The 24,580-nt window shown below is 45.5% G+C and overlaps 1 protein-coding gene across 1 annotated transcript in view; it reads left to right on the top strand.

Annotated features, from left to right (window-relative positions):
* MAP4K5 (mitogen-activated protein kinase kinase kinase kinase 5) overlaps positions 1-24,580 on the top strand; it is a 577,489-nt gene that overhangs the window by 124,456 nt on the left and 428,453 nt on the right. Inside the window, exon 4 of the mRNA XM_086937299.1 lies at positions 19,022-19,086. Within this exon, the coding sequence (XP_086793425.1) occupies positions 19,022-19,086 (65 nt within the window). The remainder of the gene's footprint in view (positions 1-19,021; positions 19,087-24,580) is intronic.

Below are 24,580 nucleotides of genomic sequence, written 5' to 3'. Positions count from 1 at the left end.
CCGGTGAATATGTTCCCTCCAGCGTCATCTTCTTTGATTGCCAAGAACTTAGGGGTCAAGATTGACAATGGCTTGACGCTAAAGTCCCAGATCCTTGGACTGACCGGCGTCTGTTTTGGCCTCCTTAAGATGCTCCGCAAGTTCCTTCCCCTGCTCCCGCTGGCGCATAGGAATATCACGGTCCAGGCCCTTATTGGTTCGAGGCTGGACTATTCGAACGTCTTATATTTGAGTTTGCCCGAATACCTTCTCCAAAGACTACAGGTGGTCCAGAACTCGGCGGTACGTGCCATTTTTGGCCTACATCGCCGAGCGAGAGCTTCGGACCTTTTACATTCTTTACATTGGCTGCCTATTCGGAAGCGGATTGTTTTTAAAGCACCTACGCTGGCGCATAAGGCATTCCATGCCGTGGGAGCTGAATATATCCAGAAACGGCTGGCCTTCTATAAACCGGCTAGAGTCTTAAGATCGGAATCTCTCTTTCTTGCCGTTGTCCCTGCTGTCAGGAAAGCAAGGGTGGGGGGGCGTTCCTTTAAACGCTTGGCGCCCCAGCTCTGGAATGCCCTTCCTCTGCCGCTCCGCAGTACATCTAATCTCCTGGCCTTCAGAAAGGGTCTGAAGACGTGGCTCTTTGGTCAGTAATTTGCTCGCTTTCTTTCTCCTTTGTGCTTGCCCTCTGCAGTCTGTTGTGGGTTAGAAAGCGCCGGGACACTCTTCGGAGTAGCCGAGCGCTATAAAAGACACCCATAACATAACATAACATGATTATGTCCTTTTGAGAACTAATCCCAAGTTCATACCTAAGGTTCCTACTTCATTTCATCTCAACGAACCTGTGATATTGCGGACATTCTTTCCTAATCGGTCTTCAGCAGCGGAAAAGTAATTACATACTTTGGATATCAAAAGATGCTTGAAATTCTACATATCTCGGACTGTGTCCATCAGAAAATCTGACCAGTTATGTCTCTCGTATGGTGGTCACAAGCCAGGATCAGCTGGATCAAAGGCTACTATCTCAAGGTGGATTGCATCCGCTATTCAATACTGCCATTGCAAGTCAGGCCATCCATTGTCAAATAAGCCTAAAGCTCATTCTACCAGGGCAGTGTCCTCATCTATGACATTGTTCGCTGGTGTGTCTTTGGACTTGATTTGCCGTGCTGCAACCTGGAGAAGTGTGCACACTTTCAGTCGGCATCAGTGCCTGGATCTGGCAACAGAGGATGAGTCAGCAGTTGGGCAAGCAGTACTACGAAACATTTTTAGATAAGGTAAGCCTTATGATAAGAGTATATTGTTTCTGCCATTGTACAATTCTTTCTTGCATATAACTATTGTTGCATATAATCTTTATTTTAGTACAGATATGCATATATATATATATATATGTATATATATGTATATATATGTGTATATATATATATGTATGTATATATATGTATATATATGTATATATATGTATATATATATATGTATATGTATATATATATATGTATATATATTTTGCACTGGTTTGGTATGGTGTATTTTAGATTTTTTCTTATGATACCCACCATCCACTATGCATCTATGTATTATTTACTGCTAGCTACTCTGATTCTAAGCATGTGAATCTATGAAAGATACCAATACTGGATAACTGAAGTTACAGGTAAGTAACTCGTTTTCTTCTTAAACATTCCATGAGGGCAACTCTATTCGATTGTGTGCTTCTCCCCTTACTTTTCTTGTTTTTTGTGGACGACAAGGATGCAAGGTGCTTCTGGCCTCTGTGACATTTAAAACAAGCTTTGAAAATGCAATAGGTCTCGCCTTTGATTAAGTTAAAGCCATTTGCTTTGCTAATGGTATTGTATAGCAAAGCAAATAGCTTTAACTTCATAAAAGGCAAGACTTATTGCATTTTGGGGAGGTGGGAGCGGCAGGTGGAAGTATCACAGAACCCATACTCGCGGGCAGTGCTGAGGTTGGCTCCCAGCAAGGAGTTGAAGCGGTCCACTTCCGTCGACAGGTCTATGGCCTGTTTCCAGCTCCGGGAGTGTGGAGCAAGTGGGTGGGCAGAGCTTGGGGTGCCTGTGGAGGTGTACAGGGGAGAGCATGGGGTGTCTGTAGAGGTGGACAGGGGAGAGCTTGGGGTGTCTGTAGAGGTGGACAGGGGGAGAGCTTGGGGTGTATGTGGAGGTGGACGGGGTGCAGATTGAGAGTGCGAGAGGGCACGAGTTTAAGTACGTCTGAAGGTTTGAAGGTGGATTTGTAGTTGAAAGGGCCTAGGACTCGGAGAGCTGGGACGTATGGAAGAGTCTGGAGGGGGCTGAAGAGTGAGACGGTCTGGGGGCAGGGGTGTATGGAGTGCATGAGAGCGGATATGGTTCAAGGGAGTCTGAGGGGGTCTGGCGTCTATATTAAGCTATCTGAAGCGTCTTAGGTGGGAAGGTTTGTGTGACTGGTCTGTGGCTTCAGAGGACTTTAACCATCTGTGGTGCATGGCGTCTATGTGAGACTGGAGTTTGCTTGAAGGAGCCTGAGAGGGTTTGTAGATAGATTTAACCTGAGGAGTTTGTAAGAGAGCGGGCAGGGGAAGGGGGTGTATGGAGGGGCTGAGGGAATCTGAACCGATCTGATGTGTTCTGAGAAGATATCTATGTTAACCATTTGTGTAGCGTCTGAAGTGCGCCAAGCACTGAGCAGGATAGGCGATTGATGTAAGAAGGTAGTCTGGAACAGAGCCCAATTTGTTTTAACAGGTCTCTGGTTTTGGAGCACTGGGGCGGTAAGGGGGCTGGAGTCTGAAGGGGATTGAAGTGAGCTGGAGGTGTGACAGGTGTGAACAAGGAATGAGGGTAAGGGTTATGAATGAGTCTGGGTAGTTAGAGGGAGACGAGGAGCTGGGTAGTTTCGTAGGGCTATAGGGCGATGGAATCTGGTGTTTTGTAGGGTCAATGAAGAAAAGGTAGAGGTTGTGATGGTTGGGGTGAGGGGATGTAGTGGACAGTAAGGGGTCTGCAAAGACCGAAGGTGAGGAAGAGCAGCCTGTGACGAGCGGTCAGAGAACACGAGGATGTGGATGGCGGGGGATTGTTGGGGCTCTGAGATGATGTGTATTTTGGGAGCGGGGGAGGGGGTCCTGTGGGCTCTGATGTGAGAGATAAATTAGTTGCGGGTTGACTCTGGTCTCGGGCTCTGCTGCAATCCAGTTAAAGCCCCGCCCACTCCCTGATAATGGTGAGGGTTTAACCCCCTTTATGCCGGCAACCAAGGTCGAAGGGAGAGACAGCGAATTTACCCTCTCCTGCCCCTGCGCGTTATATCTGTCTGTACTTCTATAAGTACATATCTTAACTGGTGTGAAGCATCTCCTAGATACTAAACATTGAAACAACCATCTCTCAGGCAGCTTCAAAAATCAAAGACTTACCTCTCAAAGACGTTTAACAATCATGGACAGGCCTCTCTTTAGGAAGCAAAATCATCTTGGAAATGGACCTCTGAAAAGTATACAGCAATTACCTACATACACTTCTCAAGAGTTTAAACAATCACAGGCAGATGTTTATCAACGAGGCTAAAAAGACACACTGTGCCACGCATCAGCTCGTCTTCCAGAGGCATTGGTCTGGTAGGGACGAGTTTGGTGACTCTGCACCGGCCCGGCTTGTGCTTATGAAGCATCGGCCTGTTTCCTGGAAGGCTCGAGATGACGTCAGGCCTCTCGGTTTGACACCATGGACCTGCAGAGCTCTGGCTGGACGGGCGGGCGGGCGGGCGGGCCTCGGGGGAGGGAGGAAGGAAAAGCGAAAGCACGCCGCCATGCACGCGTAGGGACCAAAAAATGGCGCGCACGTGCACATCCCTACGCTAATGAAAGTAAACAAAGATGGAGTTGGGCGGTCCACATGCACGTGCATTTTTTTGTCCCTTCGCGTGCATGTTTAGCTTTGTGAATGGCAAGAGCAGCCATCTTTGTCCATCTGGACGCGCGTGCATTCAGCTTTTGCTGAGTTGATCGCAAAAGGTTCTCGTATGGCGAGTGCAGCACATGCGCTGCTTTCGCCAGGTGAGACCTAAAAAGCTAAAACGCTTTGTTGCTGCTTCTGTTTTATATTATTTATTATTTACCAGTCTATCTCTAAACAGTAAATAATAATAAAAAAGGATCCTGAATTGTAAATGATGCATATGTGCGCGCATATCATCACACACATGCGCTTACAAAGTGATGTGGCTGCATCATTGTGCCTTTGTTTTGCATTCTTATTTCTTTCCTTGGGGACTTGTGGCACAGCATATAGCCAATGCTATACAGCATCGCCAAAATGCAATGGCACAGCTAATGGATCCCAATGATGATACTAATGGACTTTTCACTGCTTATTCTCTTTTGCACTCCTTATTCTCCAATCCTATGGTACCCTTGAAGAACCACCTTCCAGTCACCAGTCGGTAGCCCTTGCGACTTCTGCACCAGACCACTCAACCCCTTCACATTTTAAAATGACATTTTGTGTCACACACTTGCATTAATATGGCTGGAAATAGGTTTAAGTGCTCCACTTTAGCCACGTTTCTGCAGTATCTTCCTTCGTCTCTATCCCGGTGCCCGTGTGTGGCTTTGCCGTGTCTTACTGAAGACAACCATGAATGAGTCTACCTTGAGGCTGCAGTGGGAGTGGGCATCCGACACCCATTGTCATGCTGATAAAAACCCAGCTCTAATGGCTCTTCCCCAAAGTGGCCATGCCAGCGGAACACAACCGGAGCTAAAAATATGAAGGACCACAGGATGCAAGAACCTCGGCTGCGGCCGCTTAGAATGTTCCTCATGGCAGATACTCACTGATGCTTGCTAATGGAGTCATGTTCGCACCACAGCCTGCATGGATGTTTATTTTCTACATGCCACGTGTTCCAAAAAGAGTTAAACCTAATATCAACGGTCTGTGTATAAATGAAATACTGTCTCCCTTTATCAGCAGAAAAAGGGTGCTGCCGTAAAGTTATTCTTGGAAATAGAGTGGTGACTTGATGCTGGAGCAGAAACGATTAAAGAAATGTTGAGCTAAAATATGTCTCTCTTAATGTGGGAAATTTTGTGTTCTCTTGCAGAATAGTATAGATGTCGAGAAAGCCTAAAGGGGCCATCCGGTGTATGTCACAATATATGTTAAATCCCCAGCTGACATTAGCAAACAAACATTATAGAACTGTTGGTGATTGCTAGAGAACACTGGATGACCCCTTTAATCTTTCCACCAGGTCCTAACGGACAATCTGTGATAATTTTTTTTAAATGCAAGATCTCCGCACTAGAACCATGCTGAAAATATACTTACTGTGAGAGGACTTCCTCAAGCATCTTAAAATCATGTGCTCCGAAAGAACCCAGTTCTGTGAAATATCTAAAGCCCTCATCGTCCAATAGCACCTTTGTAATTTTTATTTCAATGAACAGCGAAGGGTCCTTGGATCCTGGGTAATTACTTTGAGCTCATCCTACGTTTTTAGCATATTCATCCCCAAAGCAATTGTTTGATGTACATTTTTAGAATACTCTTTTCATTCCTTTCCTGCACTTTTTCTTCTTCGAACACAAAGAATGCTTTGCTCGCTGTATTCTGTTTTGATTTAATATACTTACGTTTACTATACCTTTTTTATTTTGTAGCACTGTTTTCTCAATAACTTTTAAGTTTTACTTTGAATGGATTGGAAAAATTCAGTAGCGCGTTAGATAGCCATGCCATCAAAATTAATTGTATTGAATTCTGTTGCCGAATTTATATAGCGCACACTACCCATATGTGGAGCCTGGTGCATCTGCTTGCATGAGTAGCACGCTATACCATGTAGCTTGTGTGTTTGGAAGGATGTTTTTGTTTTGATCCTATGTGGAAAGTGTTTCCATGTCATGTGTGGTGACCACTGAGGTGGGGTTATTGTGTTATGGGATGCAGCACATAGCAGTGTGTTGGATGATGAAGTGTGAGAGACAGACGTACAGTTTCATCATTTCCAAAAATCTGGAATCTTTAAACAGCTCTGCAAGCCCCTTTATGGTATTTTATATGATAGTCTGCTTAGCTGGTTATTGCACTGGGTCGTCCAATCTAAGCTTTTGGGTATAGTTGTGGTTCTGAGCTGGCACAGTTGGATGGAGACAGAAGTGGAGAGCGATGTTGGGATGGGCATTTTTATTATCCCATATCAGTGTCTATGCAAGAGTCGGATTGCATAGATAGTTAGGACCTGCAGTGAATGGATTATATGAATGTCCTCTAAATTATGTGTCAAATCTCTTTAGTTATTCTATGCCTGCTCATTTGGTGATTGCTAGGGGTTTGGCTGTGCAGTGCCTATGATGGACTATCCTCATTGCAGATATGTATTATGTGAATTTAAGATGTATAAGTTACATTTTGTTACAAACCACTGTGTATTATGGTTTTAGTATTACCACAGTTCAGTCTTTTTTTCTTTTTTTTTTTTGCTTACCTGCAAATCCAAAGCAGTTTACTGATTGAGTTGTTTGCAAATTGTGGGTTGTAAGCTGAGAATTGAGATTGAGGGTGCCACTGTTTTCTGGGCTCTGATGCTGGGATCTGCTGGTGCAGTTATCTTGGAAACCGCCATGATATTAACTGTCTTCAGATATGTATATGCTCCTGGATGCTTCTAATACTGGCTGGTTGTGAGTCCCAGAGCTTTGGGGCTTGTACTGAGAAAGCAGTGCCACCTACACATTTCTTATGGTATGGTGGTATAAGGGGTGCAAGCCTTGAGCGCAGTGTTCTGTTTGGTTTGTTTCGCTTGAATTTAACTTTTAGATATAGCGGTCCTTTTCCTCTGGAGGTTCTGTGGTCAATGCAGAGTGCCTTGAACATTGGCCTTCTAACCATAGGTAGCCAGTGAAGGGATTGCAGGATTAAACTCTTGCATACTCTTGTGTGAAGGCAGAGAAGAAGCCTTGCGATAGCATTTTAGTTCAGTTGTATGTTGCGTATAATTAATACGGGCACACCAAGGTTTAGGCTACTGGCATAGTCAAGCTTGGAGATTGGTATACATGGAATGAGAAGATACGACACAGTATTGTCATTGTTACAAGGTACTCTTTGTGATGTTGGCATCTGGTATCAAGGATAGCTCCGAATCCATTGTTTCTCCTAGCTATCTAACTTCTCTTGATGTTATCGGAGGGACTTCAAGTTCTTAGGCTGTATGACAATAGACTCATAGTTTTGCATTATCCACATACCATAGTTTCTCTTTGCGGTATTGAGCTTTAGATGGTTGTTCATCATCCATGTCCTTATGGCATTTAGGCCGTAATCCAGTTTTGAATTGTATAGGTCTTTGGGACAATCCATATTTAAAATGATGTGGGTGTCATCTGTATACTTGTAACATACAAGGTTGGGGATATGATGGACCCTTGAGAAAATCCACAGTGTTATGTGTGATGAGGTGATGTGAAAGGGGGTTTCTAACATATGTCTTATTCAGTAAATTGGGCTGGAAACGATTTGTTGTTGCTTGAAGACTTAAAGGTTGGTTGTGATGGTAGATCCTTCTTGCCAAACCATATCTTGAGGTCTCCTAGAATGTGTAGATTAGATTTAGAAGAAGGAATAAGTAATAGACATGTGGTGACGTCATTTCATCAAGGACTGTCTGTGTCATAGCTATTTGTAGGGTTTTTATGATTGACAGCTAGACCTCCTCCAATTTTGCCAATGCATTTTTTGTTATTTATATGAAAATAATGAGGGCTGGCTTTGTGGCCTGTGAGTGCAGAAGCTTTGCTGTGCCATGCTTCTGTACAGAAGGTGACCCCTGCTGATAGTAAAAGCGTTTTTTTTCATGGATCTTGGGTTAAAGACCAGGCAGTTTAGTTGTTGTGTTTTTCTTCTTCATTTCCTGTAGTAAGGGTGGAGGGCAATAAGGTGTTTTAATATGGCAGTTTGGGGGTGTATTGTCTTGTGGCTTTTGGTGGGGTTGGAAGTCAAGTTGTTTGGTTAGAGAAATGAGGACTTTGATGTGTGTGCTTTTTGTAGTGTCATTGCGGTGTAACTTCTTTGTTGTCTGGTGATTTGTGTTGGGGGATTGTGGTGGGAAGGTACTAATAGGGAACCTTGTGATCATACATTTAAAAACTTTCCTTGATTTTTATTTTATTTCTGGGGTTCGGACATTATGTTTATAGGTTATTTGGGTTGCTGTAATTGAATTGATATTTTGCTTGCTATAGGTTATGTGGCGTTGTGGTTGCACTTTTTCTGTAAAAGTTAGATGTTTGATGGGGATTTGTTAGCAGGTAAAGTTATTCAGTCTTTGTATATGAAAGGGGGGTGCTTTAGTATAGGTGGAGTTTTAGGGCTTATTAGTTGAAAAATATTTTGTGAGAGGTTGCTTTCCTGAAATTCTTACGTTGGGGATGAAAAGTTTCTGTCCCTAGGCCCTTTCCAGGGTTTAACATGTAACATCCTTAATCTGTTACCCTTTACCTGGACACCCTGAGCACTAGGGTTAAATAGCCCTATGGACAGTTTTTCCTTAAATGGTCACATTTGTGGTCCAGAGAGATATCTATCTATACCGTCCGTACCACTTGCACGTTAATTCCCTCTTTCCTTGAGCATTGCTAATTTTGCAGCACTTCCGTTTAACACACAGTGCCTCATCAATCAACTCTCTATATATTGCTGCTGCATCGTTTCCAGTCCCGCTTTTTCTTCGGTCTCTTCCCATTTTTCATCTAATAAAGCATTTTCAACTTCTCTGTAAATGCCAGGTCAACTTTAAACTCTTCTTTCTCTTGTTTAGCTTGCCCACCACACTGAGAATACTCTCTTGTTAATCATCAACCATCTCCGACTGTGGCCATCAAAGCACTAATAACTACATTGTCTAATTCTTACGTCCGTGTTCACCGCTACTCTTCTTTGCTGTCTTGATTTCATTGGGCTTGTTAGGACTGCGTTTAAGTTGTTAGCTTTCTAACCTTTAGGTCCATATTTATGTTGTGTCCTACTTCCACAAATAAACTCTTGTCCAGAATTTGTTTGAGTCCCACTAATAGTCCTCATCTTGTGGCTGCATGTTTATGTCCAGCTCTTTCTGATTCCCCGCATCTGGTAACCCACAGTGCTAAGTCAAAGGACCCAAATCTGTCACATACATGCTGGTACCTGTCAATGGAGAAGCTGGTATGGTACCTGTAGCATACTAAGTGGCAACATCATCCCTTCCTGTTCCCAGACACGCTGTGTGGACCCTCACCCGTGGCTCTTTTTTCCCTTGGTAAGATGCATACTTTTTTCCTGATGAATGAGTTTGTGCTCAAGCACATTTTCATTTTTTCTTCGTTATACTGCCATGAAACCTGTTTTAAGAGACCGCCTTCGCTGTAAAGGACAAGCCCAGGCTTTGAATGTGTCGGCAAGTACTGATATGCCCTAGATTGTTCGTACTTAGGCTACTGTTGTACATATGAATTAGCAGTTTCTCAGAGAAGCCATTCTCTAAATAAAATAAAAGCTCTTTAAAGTGTATGTAAAATGAGCTATTCTAAGGTTGTATTGTAGTATACTTCTAGAGCCCTTCAAGACATGAGAGTACGAAAATTAATTAGTCCAAATAAATCCGCAAATGTGAAGCATGTCTTCATTTTTATATGTATCTATTCCATTTTAGATTAAAGTTTGAGTGATACTGAGTAATGACAAATGTAAGTAATCTATTCATGTTTTAAGTCATTAGTGTATGAATGAAAAATGTCCTAGCTTTCGTAACGGAACGTTTCAATTCTATTAAGGACACGGAAGCGAGGATTAGGCTATTCTTTCTTCTTTCATTTTTTAACAGCAGCCATTTTAACCAATAACCTTCAATAAAAAGACTACATTTCCCATGAAGCTTTAAAAAAACCCTCAAGTTTGTAGTAAAGTCTCCGATCCAATTAGGTGCCTTTTCGTTCCATAACTGTTGATGACCCTTGCTGGACTTCCTCTTTCTTCCTGCGACAAATACGACCGTGGAAGTTTCTTAATTCTGTTTTCAGGACTCTGCACCTATGGGCGGAAAAGGAGTCCTAATATCCTGCGTGCGGTGAGGTTATCTTGGACAGCATTACAGTAACGCATGAAAAAAACAGGAAAACGCTTTACTTACATTTTGACGCATGTCCCATAACCCGGGTGGGTTCCAGTTCATCCTGAGGGCAGGCTAATCCTCGCCTTCGTGTATTTAATAGAATTGAAACTTTCCGTTACGAAAGCTAGGACATTTTTCATTCTATATCAGGATACGGAGGCGAGGATTAGGCTAGTTCAAAACGTATCCACCACTAGGGTCGCAATGGAGGAGACTGGCTTAAACTAAAACCTCTTGAAGATTGAGTTTGACAACCAGTCTGCTGCATTCAGAATGTCCTCCAAGAGAGCTCCTAACACGAAGGCCTTCGATTCCATGACGCCTCTCGCTGAATGTGCTCCAAAGACCTTCGTATCGATGCCAGATTCTAGCATTACCCAGGGAACCCATCTTGCAATGGTTAGGGATGAAACTGCCCGAAACGTTTTCCTCAAAGCAATGAGAAGTTGCCGCTCTCCATGTGGACGCACGGCCGCCGTCATGACCTCCTAGGCCTTGATGCATCTTACCGCACAGAGTTTGGGCACTCCTAGGAAGGCCGGTATGAAATCACCCGCATCTGGCATTCGGTGCAACGAGACATGTGGAAGGTAACGCCTTCTGTGGTGAATGATTTACCGGAGATATCAAGGGCCCTGACATCCGAGACTTGTCTACAGGGCACCAAGGACGGCAACATGGCCAGTTTGGATGATAGTTGCATGCACGATAAATACTTGTTGCTAGGGCATCTGGATAGGAGATGCAAGACCTTGTTGACATCCCAGAGGACTGAATATCTCGGTCCTGGAGGAAGGGAAAACCGAATGCCGCGCAGCTTTTACACTATCGGGTGGTCTCCCACTGGATGATCTGCTACGGCGGCTTGCCCGACCGAGTTTGCGGACTGGAAGGTATTAATTGTCTTGTACGCCAGGCCCTCAGAAGTCAAATGGACCAGAAAGTATGTGGAAAAGTCTGCCCCCACAGGATCCAGACTCTGTTGCAGACACCAACCCTTCCATCGAGCCCGGTAATTCTCCATGCCATAAGAGGCAGGAAGTCTCTCACAGTCAGAGGGTGCAGATTGCCCACTGGGTTGCTCAGGAGATGAGGGAGCTGGAGTTGACGGATTGTAGAAGCCCAGGAAAGTTCCATCCGAACTGGAAACAATGGTTGCGCTCTCAAGACTGGGGTGATCACCACCAGTTCCGACCTCTGCTGGCGGGTTTGGGTTGTCAACCGCATTATTATGACGAAGGGCGAAAGGCATAACCCCGTTCCAGGGCCCAATCCTGAAGGAACGCGTCCGTGACCGTCTCCCCCGGGTGCGGTCTCCAGCTGAAGTACCTGGGAAGCTGCTGGTCGCAAACAGGTTGACATAGAAGGGTCCCTATCGATCCTGAAGGGCTTGGAATATCAGAGGAAAAAGCCTCCATAAACTCGAGTCTCGAAGATGGCGGGATTGCCAGTCCGCCACATGGTCGGACACTCCCGGGAGATGCTCCACCATCACTGAAACCTGGTGTGACAGGCAATACTCCCAGAAGTCCTTGGCGAGGTCCGCTAGAGCCTTGGAGAGAGTCCTCCTACCCAGGTGGTTTATGTAGCGGAGGGCCGCCCCGTTGTCCATTCTGAGGAAGACGGAGGACTGGGCTCTGTCCCTGGTCCAACATCGGAACGCGAAGGAGCCCACCATCCCCTCAACGCAGTTGATGTGGAGTGACCGCACTGTGACGGACCAACCTCCTCTTGTGGTGAACTCTCCACAACGTGCCCCTCAGCCTGAACCGCTGGAGTCCAACTCGATCACCAGGACCGCAGGGATCCGAAGATAGCACGACCTTTCCATGCCTCCATGTGGAAAGGCCACCAATGGAGCTCCTCATTTGCTTCCTCGGACAGCAAAACCTGCAGGGCATAAGTTAAACACCAGCACAGATGAGACGCATTGAGTCTCTGAAGTGCCAGAAAATGAAGAGGACCCAGTAAAATGGCCCGGATTGAGGCTGACAACAGTCCAGCCTCTCAGGTGATACTACGCAGAGAGGTCTGAGGCTTCTGTAAAATCTGCTGTATCTTGTGACAAATTTTCGCCATTTTCCTGGACGGGAGGCTTAGTGTTGCCAACACAGAATTGATCACAAACCCTTGGAAGGTGATCGAGCGAGAGGGAAGGAGGCAGGACCTGGTTCATCACAAATCCCAGTGACTAGAGGAGAAGCACTGCCGACCGCAGTTGTTGCGATAAAACCTGAGGACACTGATTCATGAACAGCATGTCGCCAGATAAACAATCTTCCTGATGCCCTGCAACCTCAACCTCTCCACCTCCAGGTGCAATATCTTGGTGAAGCACCACTGCGCCGACGACCGAACAAAGGGAAGGGAGATGAACTCAAAAGTTTGGCCCTGTAATAGAAATTGGGGGAAACAGTGAGGCGGAAAGATAGGAACCATAAGGTAAGCACCCTTGAGGTCCAACAGGGCGAAGGAGGAAGGTGAGGGGGGACCTGAACAAAGAAGCTATAAAACTCCATGTGGAATCCCTGCACCGTTTGGAGCACCCAAGCGTCAGTCGTGAGGGCCCACCAGTTGTCTAGGAATTGAGCTAGTCTGCCCCCCAAGCAACGACATGAGATAATAAAAGAGCTCACCGTGGGTAGGGGGAGCGCCGCCGCCACGGGCTCCTTTTAGCTGTCCTCTGCAACTGGACTGACCCCTGGTGGAGTACAAGTTTCCTGATACTGACCTATCTGTGACTGTTGGCCCCTGTCGGCGGCTGTCAGTGACTAGTGGCCAGTCGAGCGCCCCCACCACGGCCGGCCCCGCTGAAAACCCGCGCATTGAATATGCTTTTCACTGTGGACTGGCCCTTGTCCAAGGAATTGAAAGTAGAGACAAATTTAATAAGCTCCTTCACAAACGGATCACCAAAGAGCCCGCCCTGAGCCACCTGGCCTGCTTCTGAGATGGCTGGCTCGCCTAGTTTTGGGTCCAGTTTGATAAGAAGCAACCTGTGCCTCTCCGTGGAGAAGGCACAATTTGCGTTGCCTAAGAAGATGACGCGTTGAGCCCAATTACAGAGGACTTCTCATGGAATCAGGGCCCCCGCCGTCTTAGCATCCTACGGCATTTCGAAGATCTTTACCAAGGAGCCCGTGACATACAACAGTTTATCCTGGCATGCCCGCCAGGACCTGTCAATGCCCTTCTTCGGATCCGTGATATATTTGGTCAGGAAAGTTGCCATCTTGGCGTAGATTCCCGGGGTAACTGCCACTTTCCCAGCGAGGGATGGTAGAGGGCATTCCGCTTTAAGACTGGAGCAGACCTCCTGATCAAGGGGTTTCCGTAGCTGACTTGCCACATACCTGGCTACCTTCCCACAAGGACCCACTCTGACGAACAGGGGTGTAGAGCTTTGGATCCAGGAGGTCCTACTGGGCATCCCCTGGAGGATTAGCGGCCTGATGTGTGTCTGGGAGTAGGGAGGGGTGCCAGACCTGCCATGGTATGATTTGCCGTCCGATCCAACCTGGGACTCGTTGCGGGGAGGGAGCTGATCCCTGACCGTCTGAGGGTGGGAGGTCTGGTGGGGCTAAGTCCCATGGCGCAGTAGGGGTTTTGGTGTCTAAGAACGCCTCTATTAGCCTGTCAAAAGCGTCTTGGTCCACCCTCTCAGGGTGTGGGCGCTTGCGTGGCTTCTCGGGGGATGGGGGGTATAGCCTGCTCTGGAGGTTTAGGGGCCAAGGACCTAGGAAGCTCTACCCTCGCAGAGAGGACTTGCAGGCACTTCTGTGCCAGGTCCATCAATTTCCTCTAAAGGGGCTACTGCCTCTGAGACGCCTTGACAATGGAGGCATCCACCGTGTTGAAAAGGTCATCTGGGAGCGGGATGTATTGGGACTCCTCCTCCTTATAGTAGCAGTCAAACTCGTCCACCTTCCAGGGACTCCAGAGGAGTTGAGGGCTAGAGGTAGTTATCAGGTAAGCATGGTAAGTACGGTGGTGGCCACCCACCAGGTAAGAGGGCTACTGTGGTTGGGCGGGAACCCAAGGTCAAGATACCTGGAGGGCGTGTACAGCAAGCATGGGGGAGTGGTGGCTGGTTGTGGCAGAGAACCCCTACATGGGCCGGTCTGGACGTATTCAGGCTGAGGAAGCCTGTAATCTTACCCCAGAGGGGTGTTCTGCTCCAGGCTAAGCCTTTTAATCTACACCGATCGGCAAAGGCTGATGGAGGCGCTGGCCGTGACTGACGCAACCCCCTATCTGTGTTAGCCGAGAGAAAAGCTTCCAGAAGGACCAAGGAAGGCGAGCCCTCTGGCAGCCAGTGGACCGCCGCACACTTCCGACCCGGCACTTGAGGTAAATCAATCGTGGCTGTGTAGGAGCGACGTAGTGTTCCAGCGGCCGCACAGATGAAGAGAAACTTTGTAATAAATCAAATTAGTCAGCAATAAAGCACAGTACAGAGAAAATGCGAAACAAACAATCCCAAGCAGCACTGAGGGAAACTGTCTAGACTTAACTGACACAGGCTGCTACAGCGAGGAAAGAACAAGTCCAGCAGAGGTCATTGACAGTTATGGAACCAGGAGGCGCCTGATTGGATAGGAGACTTTACTACGGACTTGATGGTTTTTTCTAAAGCTTCATGGGAAATTAAGTCTTTGTATTGATTGTTATTGGTTAAAATGGCTGTTGTTAAAACATGAAAGAAGAAGGAATAGCTTGATCCTCGCTTCCGTGTCCTGGCATAGAATTAAAACTCTTCGATCCTCACTACAAGTTTGCCGGACTGGCCGGGGTGTAGTATTTGCCACAAGTGGCCCCAGGATAACAGAAATGTGAGGCTAAACATTAAAATCTGTTTTTAATACAACAAATTCCTCATATTTTGCCTTTTTTGAATGTTGACCTTCCTCTCCGCCCCCCAATTAATTTCAGCAGGTTTGCCATGCCTTTTTAAAGGGAAAACTGCAAAGGTGGGGTAATTATCCCACAACTCATAATTCTAGTCCCTATGCAAACATACGCTTGCAGTGGATTGGAATTTAGCCTGTAACTTGTAATGAGGGCTTTAGTTTAATTTCACTACATAGATGCACACATATAAGGGAACCATAGTGTTGGACTTGGTCCTCTCAAGGGTCACCCCCAAACGTTTTTTGTTCACAATCCTATTTCATCAACCCATTTTTGTTGGCTTTTAGGATGCTGTGCATTATGCCACTGTTAACTAGTGCTAAAGTGTTTGTGCTCTCTCATTTAAACATGGTGAAATTGACTTACACCCAATAGGCACATTTAATTTACTTGCAAGTCCCTAGTAAAGTGATACTACATGTACCCAGGGCCTTTAAAATTGAATGCTAATAGTGGGCCTGCAGCACTGATTGTGATACCCACTTGAGTAGCCTTGTAAACATATCTCAGACCTGGCATTGCAGCCTGCATGTGCAGTTTTAACCTGCCATTTCAACCTGGTAAAGTAAATCATTTGCCTGGGGCCATGCCTTCCGCCTTCCTTTTTAATACATTTGTCACCCATAGAGTGGGCGCTTAACAGCCCATAGGGCTGGGTGCTTTGTGTTTAAAAAGTTGGACATATACTCTTAAATGATATTTTCTCGTAGGGAAAAACGTTAAGTTTGTTTTATTACTAATGCAAGACCTACCTCTCCCATAAGACAATACTGGATCACCTTATACATTTAATAAGTGATATATTTCAATTGGGAACAAGTAGGAACGGTTTTGGTACCTAAAGAATTGTAATTTATTCTATATAGTGCGGAATGTGTGTTACAAAATGTAAATGTGAGGCCACAATCTAGATATCAAGGGCATGGAACCGCCCTAATCAAATGTCTCACCCCCCGCCACCCCCGCCACCCCCAAGTACACTGTAAACTGTGGTTATTGTGCTAGAATTGATGTTATGGTAATGCTGCTTTGAGAAACTGCCTCACATTCTTGTCAATTTAACATGGAAAAAGGTAAATAAAGTTTAAAAATAAATTGTAATTTAAAACCCTGTTTAATGATGATATTGGATTTTAAGTCACAATTCTGAAAATGCCACTTTAAGAAAGTTTGCATTTTCTTGTCCCATCCATTTGTTCCCTAGGTCACATGACTAGGTGTAGCTGGCAGTTGGTCTTTGTGTAGTGCTCCCAGTTAGTGAGACAGAGGGAATATATGTTGGCAGGATGGCCTTCTCTGCCTTGATAAGGGGCAGGAGCTGTTGCCGACCACACTTGCAAATTACAAAGGGTCTGTTTACACTAGTATTTTGTGGCCTCCGATAAGCTGGATGCCAGGGCAGGGAGGTGGGACATTCCAAGCACATGTGGGGTGGATATCTCCAGAACCTTTAAAGTGGGTACCAGCTATACATAGTGGATCCAACTCTTCAGTACATCTCTGGGCCTGTGGAAGATTCAGAAGTGTGCTGCTATGCAATAAGGTGTTGCCATGCTGCCTTAGTAAGAAAGAGTGGAAAAGCTTCTTGATTCCAGGACCACCAGAGTGACATCGAGGGCTAGTTGGCGGTCCTGCTCAGAGTCTCGGGGACAGAAAAGGCTCCAACCATGATCGGGACCTTCCTTGCTTTGGGACTTGTCACCCAAGTGGTGCCACCCCAGTCCTGCACCCTTGGAAGTGGACTTGAAGGAGCTCTGACAGCCCAGCATTGGTCCTGTGAGCAGAACCAATGCAGTGTGCTGCATCTCCCTTCAGCCGCTTTAGAACCACCGCTGCCCTCTACATCTTTGACACAGGCCTTTGCATCACTACACCCTCATTGACGGCATCCTTGACGACTATGCATTACTCCACATCACTGCCACGCAGCTTCTTCCAAACCACCTCTGCGCAATGCACCTTCAACGCAGGACTTCTTATCGCAAGCCCCTTGCCGACGGCCTCCTCTATGACGACGCATGACTGCCCTCGGAACCGGCGCTGCGCGAAGCATCCTCAATGCAGGATCTTTCAGCACTCCCCAAACCAGGGTTTAAGGTAGTTTGTTTAGCGAGTCTAACTTTCCCTGCATCCAGCCCTTACTCCATCTCGATCAACCTAAATTTGTTACTTTGTGCCTGTCTGGCGCGACCAGATAACCTCAGTTGGCACTTTGTGCTGCTAGGCCCTATTTTCAATTAAATCTTAAAAATTTCATATCACCGGCTTTATTGATTGGATTTTTGTTGTTTTGATCTCAAATAATTCAGTACATTTTATTCTATATTTCTAAATCTGTGTGGGAATTTTCTTGTGTTGTGTTCTCACTTTATTACTTTTTGAAGTGTTGCATATTTACTTACTGCCTGTAATTGTTACGCCTGGCTGCTTTTATGCCTTAGTACCAGAGGGTTAAGCAGAGGTTAAGTTGAGGGGTTGCTGTGTTTCACCCTGACTTATATTGTGGTTGTTGCATGAAAAGGGGTTTAACCCCCTCAAACAGTAACCCAATTTCCAGCACTTAGTTTAAAACAGCAGCACCCCTTGGCGCTGTTGAGGTAGAGACCGTGACGAGATAGTTTTAGTGCAAAAGTTGGAGCACATATAGAAATCCCCCTTGAAGCGATGAAAGCGCATCGCTTGCTAATGAGCTGTACATTAACAAGTCCAGGAAGCTCTATCCTTGTACTCACTCTCCTCCCACTGCTTTTTGAGGTGTTCTTATTTCTTCATTTATGGCTGTCTTCACATAATCTTGTATACCCCTAGTGTTTTAGCATAGTATGAGCAGCATTACACCAAGTAATGAGTACGCCTGTTTTGATTACCCTACCTATCTTTAGATTACTAATTGTGGGATTGGTTATTTAATATTGAGTCAAAGTTTTTTTTCTTCTGTTGCTCTCTGCAAAGAGCAATGTCAAAAACTTAAAGGATTTTTAAGAGGGAATTCTGCTCAGTACTTGCCCTCAAAATATGGGCCTCATTAACCCCTTCCATGCTCATGACGAGCTCAGCTCGTCATGCAGTACAGTGCTCCTGTGCTCATGACGAGCTCAGCTCGTCATGACCACACCCGTTCCCGTTTTTATTGCTGTCCAGCACTGCAGAGGAATCTCTCAAGCAGCGATGTGGTTACAATGGTGATGGCGGACAACCAGAGATCCAGGGGGAACAGGGGACCCGCTAGGGGCCCCCAAAGCCCCTTTCCGCTTTCCCTTCATGGCGAGTTAACCACCATAAAACGGCCGGCGGGTTTACCGCCATGAAACTGTCAGCAGGGTAATTGTAATCCCTACGGCAGTGCCTGAACATGCACCCCCACTGATGTAGGGATTGCAGTCCCCCCGACAGGCTCAAGGAGCCTGAGAGATGTGTGGCAGTCGGTCTGTCTGCCATCTCTACATCCACCTGCCATTGTAATGCTGCGGGCGGTCCAGCAGGGTCCGATGGTGATGGGACCGCCACCAACGTCCTGGTTGTGGCGGTCTCACCGTCCTTGTAATGTGGCCCTATGTGTTTCTATCTTGAATTCCTTCCGCCTGCCTCTGATTTTCCTTTCATCCCAGTCTATGGGCTTAAGAGGAATTGCACAACTTGGATTGTATTGGTTTGCTGTTATTTAGTAATATCTATGTGAAACTCCATAGCCGAATGATGGAGCCTGACTAGCCAGACTGGTCTGAATTCCGGCTTTTGCTCTGCCACTTCTGCTGTTTTGTGGAGCATCGAACCGGACGCAGCAGACCTTGGAACACAGCCGCTGAAAGAGCTTTTTTTCTCAATTGGAGCGTGTATTAAGCTTCAGTATTTTTATTGCCACATTTAAAGAATGGCTATTGGAGAAATATGTAATAGTTTGTGTTTTTAAAACAGTAACATCATAGCCTTTATCGTTCTTTTTTTGTCTTGTTAGTCGAGAGAAGCTGTGGATCTGCATGGAATACTGTGGAGGTGGATCACTTCAAGATATTTACCACGGTACTGTAATATCTATTCTGGTATTTCAAATACTCTTTGTGACTACAGGTGATGTGCAAAACATGTTGCTGTCTTGCTAAATGTAAATATAGATTCTTCTTCTTTTGTTAGTTATCTTCTTGTGCTTTTAACTCTAAGAACATGTAGCAAAAACACATCTTCACCGGCATCGCAGGAGCGAGGCATCAAGGGTCACTTGTATTCCCTCCACAAACTGCTCTTTTGCTCCTTGAACTCTCCACTCCCCATGCCACAGAATCCAGATCACCACATAATATTCTAGAACTTTCATTTGTCACCCACCGACACTGCAGTAGCCAAGGACATTATTCTTCAGCTCTGTACTCCGAAAAATCCTTTCACTACTCCAAACCGTCTCATTTAGGTGACAGACTTCCTTTTCGCAGTGCATCTTTTCCCCAGTGAAATATCATATGCACCTGTCTCTCTAAGAGGCACGTCTCTAGGCTTCAGAACCTGGCAGCTCGATTGGGTTCAAACCTTCCTAAGTTAAACCATATGAAACCCACCCAGCAGTGCCCACTGACTGCCACAGCACGAGTGTGAGCCCTGTGTCCCGTTAAAGAGTGCTTGTAGTTCAAAGGCCTAGAATACCTGCAGAAGCTGGCACCGCCCTAAGCACCTTCCATCAGCTCGGCAGACCTGATCACACATGGTGTGGTGCAGCACCAGCTGTTCGACAATGGCAGGCACGCCTAGAAGTTTTGCACTTTTGTTGAGGATTTCTTATGGTTTAGTGTCACAGTAATGCTTTTGCATGTGTGACTAGTACAGTGGTCTCAATAGTGTGGCACGGGAAAGTGGCCACCTTTCAGTGGTTGACAATTTATTGAAATCACAGTCCATTCTTATATAGTGAGTGCAACGGTCGATTTTTGTTTCTTGGAAAAAATATCTCCTTGCCCACTTGTAGTGCATTTTAGCCCTCAGTACAGTATGTTTGGAGTGTACAGACTGTACAGAGAGGTACAATATTGCTGTTTACATCAGACTATGTTGACACCCTAAAAAAGGTGGAGCATTCCAATACCATGCTTCTAATCATACTCCCATGTGCTATGTATTAGTTTGTAGTAAGGTGCCACTTAATTTTAAAGTTTTATATAGCGCAAACTTTACCCTAGAAGGGTATCAGAGCGCTTTACAGATAGTTCAATTAGTAGAAAATAGATAACCAAGACGTTGCAAATCAGGAGTGGGGCAGTGATTTAAAACCAGTACTCAGACGGCTTGCAAGCCCTGGTTGGAGAACAGCGTCATATCAGTATCTAGAGAATGAGTTTCTGGGTTCAGGGTAGAGATTTGTTCCTTAAAAGCAGTTTGACTTCTTTTTTTAATGCAGTGATTGAAGGGATCAGTCAGATTTCCGGGTGCAGGGAGTTCCAGATTATAGGGCCAATCCGGAAACGGCTCTGTTGTATGTATTTTGATTTCTAAATTTTTGAGGTTTGAGCAGTAAGATGCTTGTGTTTCTAGATGATCTGCTACCACCGGACAGTTCCAGTTTGTCAGCTAGCTACTGCGGTGTATTGAAGTGTAAGGCTTTGTGGATCATGCAGGCAATTTTCATCTGAAGCCTTGCCTCATAAGGGAGCCAGTTTAGTGCCTTCAGATCTGGAGTGATGTGGCTGTACCTTTTCGATCCATTGATGAGCCTTGCAGCAGAGTTAAGGGATGCCCTTAGTGGAACCAACTTGGATCTCGGCAGACCACAAAGGGTAGCACTCCCATAGTCTAATTTGGGGATAACTAGCGCTTGCACTGCTGATTTAAGGTCGTCGAAGGGGAGGAAGTGTTTTATTTTTCGTAGAATGCTCATTTGAAAGTTTGCACCTCTGGTGGCTGAGCTGATGTGTTCTTGCATGTTGGGATTCTTGTCAAGTGTAATTCCTAGTGATCTTGTGGAATCCATAATATGTGGAAGGCAGTTTAAAACTGTTAAGTGTTTCATCCAATCTTCGATGTTGAAGGATCTTTTTGGTGGGGCAATTAAGAGGAATTCAGTTTTAAGCGAGTTGAGTTTAAGGTGGTTTCTGGATAGCCAGGTTTGGGTTTTTCGCAGAGTTGTGCTGAGCAGACGGATATCCTCAGGGCAGGAGATTTTAAGGTATAGTTGGGTGTCGTCTGCGTACATGTGATATTGTACATTGGAAAATTTCAGAATTTGGGTTAGACGCTCCATGAACAGGGGAAAGAGAGTAGGTGATAAGGTGGATCCGTGAGTGACCCCTAAGGTGACAGGAGTGGTAGTCGGCAAGGATTGATTAACCATAATTCTTTTGTGTCGAAGGCTGAGGATAGGTCTAGGAGGATTAGAAGGCAAGATTTGTTCTAATTGTCATCAACTATGTGGTTAAGGATTGTTTCCGTGCTGCGACCCTGACGGAAACCGTATTGAATTGGTCAATAAGGTGGAACTGATCAATGTGATTGCATAGCTGGGTATGTACACATTTCTCAAGGAGCTTTGCCAGAGAGGGAATGTTGGAAATGAGACGGACGTTATCTGTAATCGTATCATCCCCTGTTTTTTTTTTTTTTAGAATGGGGGTTACTTGCCTTGATTTTAGGCAGTCTGGTAAAGCCCCTTGGAGTAGTAAGGCATTCACTGTCGTAGTCCAGAGAGGGATTAAAGAGGTTTTAATCTCATTGAAGGTGTTTGCTGGTAGAGGGTCGCAGAAGTGGTTTGACGGTTTAAGTGTTAAGATATTAGGAATGGCATTTTCATAAAAGGTTTTGAAAGTATCCCACGAGGCGTTGTTTTTGGGGGAGAGGCCATGTAGGTCTGAGTGCTGAACGATCATATGCTGGCCTGGGCTATTCAGGGGTGTCATTGGGAGGAGCTCAATTGCTGTTTGGAGATCACTTTCAATCTTTAGACTTTTCAAGAAAGGAGGCAGCAAATATATTGCAGTTTGGCATCAGAAGGGATTCCATTGTGCAGGGGTTGGGTTTTTGAGTAGATTGATGATTGATAATTTCGAACAGTTTTCTTGTACGATTTTTGGCTTTGTCTAGTTGAACTCTGAAGAAATTTGCTTTGGAGTTTCAGATATGATTATTGTAGGTGTTCCTCAGTGATTGCAGGTGCTTGAGGTGTTCTAGGGACTGAAAGCATCTCCACACTTGTTCGGCTAGTCTCAAATTGCGTCTTTCTTCATTTAGGCTCCCTTTGTTCCATGGTTTGGAGTCTCTAGTGGACAATCTTTTTAGCTGTAAGGGCACAACTGTATCAAGAATGTTTTAGTGGTTTGTAAGGTCATGGACATCTGACCTGTCCGCTGGGGTAGGCGAGGCGTTGTTGCTGAGGGATGTCAAGTCATTAAGGTTCATGTCGCGACTGATCATTTTCCATTGTCTGGGTTTCTTGAGTTGTGTTTGTGTCCTCACTCATTCGGTGATGAGAAAGGTGATGCCGTGGTGATCTGTCCAGTCGCATGGGACGATAGGTTGGAGTTGAATGGAGTTTGCTTTAGCAATGGTTAGGTCCAGGGTTGCACCCAGTTTGTGCGTATGGCTGTCATAGATTTTGTTCAGGTTAAGATCCACTAGAAAGGATTTTAGGCTGTTAACTGAGGGGTCATTGGGGTTGTTCCAATGAAGGTAGAAGTGACGTAGGACGATCTGGGAGCAGTGTTGTCCTACGTTGGTAGTTATGATTTCCATGATTTATTCGATGAACAAGAGGTTGTCTCGTGGAGGGTGGTAGATCACGTGTAGTGTACATGGGGTTTGTTGTTTCTCGCAACGTTTATGCAAAGGTTTTCACAAGCTGATAACTCTACGGTTTGTAACTGATTCACCGTGAGGTCTCTGTGGTGTATGCAGGTAATGCCTCCACCCAGTCCATTCAGTCTGACTGATCTTATAATGTCATAGCTAAGTGGGACTAATATGTCTAAGATTGGTGCAGAGGAGTCCTTTAGCCATGTTTCTGTTAGGAGTAAGCGGTAAAGATTGTGGGCAAGGATGAGGTAAGCAATGTCCACTGCGTGTTCTATAGCCGATCTGCAATTTAGAAGCATGCATTTCAGGTGTGGTTTGGTGTCTACCGAGGTCTTCAGTATAATTAGGACCTGCTTATGGTTGGACTTATTTACTTCTCTGGAGTTAGGGCAAGGCTCTCTGTGTGAGTTCAAGGCAATTGTTAGTATGGGAGTCAGGTTGTCTGGGTTTTCGTGGTGTGCAGGATTATACATGAGGAGAAGGGAGTGTATGTCATTGTCCGATAGCGGATCCTTAAGCCTGACAGGCCTTGTGGAGGCATTGCGGTAGGGTATAGATTGCCATCTTGTGAGAGGGGGTGGTGAGATGGTTGCCAACCTGTAGTAAGGAGGGCATGTTTGTGGTAGTCGTGAGTCGGATGTGTTGAGTTGTGGATGGATGTGCCTATTATTTTCTGGAGTCCTTTCTGGCCATCCATTTTAGGCCAGCTCCAACGTGATATTGATTAGTCTCTGTAGGTCAGATTTGAATTGGTATAGGTCTTCTGTAATTTCGTCAAGTCTAGATTCTATTGAGGGGTGAGAGCATGTGATCGTGGTGTGGGGCAGAGGGGGCCGGGAGGTAGGGGGGTGCTCTGGATTGCGTAGTTGGGTTGGTGCTGGTCTGAGAGTGATGGTGAGGGGGAGGTCTGGCTGGAGATGGTTTTTAGGCTTGTATTCTGAAATCAGGGGTGGGGTCGGGGTGGAGGAGATATTTTCGTTATTGTGTGACTCAGTGGTCCTTGTAACAGTGATTTGTTGGTGCGTATTGGTTTGGTGATTAGATGGGAATGACTCTGGTCCATCAGGAGGTATGGAAGAGTTGGTATTGTGTAGGCTGTTTGCTGTGGTGGGATGTGTAGGGGATAAGAGTGAACCGTTTAATGTGGCTAGCATGGGCAAGGACAATATTTGGGGCACCTGCGGATCGTGTATAGATCTAGGATGATCTAGAGAGGGAGGCTGAGTCCTTATTAGATACTGCATGTTTGATCATGGGGAAGAATTTGTTGAATAGATCTTGGTTAAGGCCTGATCTGATGACTGGATAAGGATTATCCTGTTGTTCTAAATGGAGATGGTTAATTTTGCATTGAAGGAAGGTGAGGGAGCAACGTATAATCTTAGGCTGTGCGAGGTTTTCCTGGTTGTAGAGATAAAGAGCGTCAAGTAGAGGGATTTCCTCCATTGGGCTCTTTTTTGTGTGTAGAAGATGAAATCATTTATTATGGTTCCTTTAGATGCGCAGTAGTAGGGGTCTGAGATTAGGATTTCTGGGTGCAGATTGGGAAGTCTGTGTTTGAAGTTCTTGAAGGCCATTTTTGTTAGATTGGGTGGGTATTTAATTTTATGGGCATTGCGGCCGTCGAATTCCAGGTAGGTGTCTTTTGCATCAAGAGAAACAGGATCCATGTCTGATAGGGAATTAGACGCAAATGGACTGATCAAAGAGGACAGGATGTATTGTAGTTTGAGTGGTGTATATTAAC

Source organism: Lissotriton vulgaris, chromosome 9, assembly GCF_964263255.1.
Source record: "Lissotriton vulgaris chromosome 9, aLisVul1.2, whole genome shotgun sequence".
Lineage (NCBI taxonomy): Eukaryota > Metazoa > Chordata > Amphibia > Caudata > Salamandridae > Lissotriton > Lissotriton vulgaris.
Note: the sequence above shows the minus strand (reverse complement) of the source record. Positions and strands in the feature narration are given on the sequence as shown.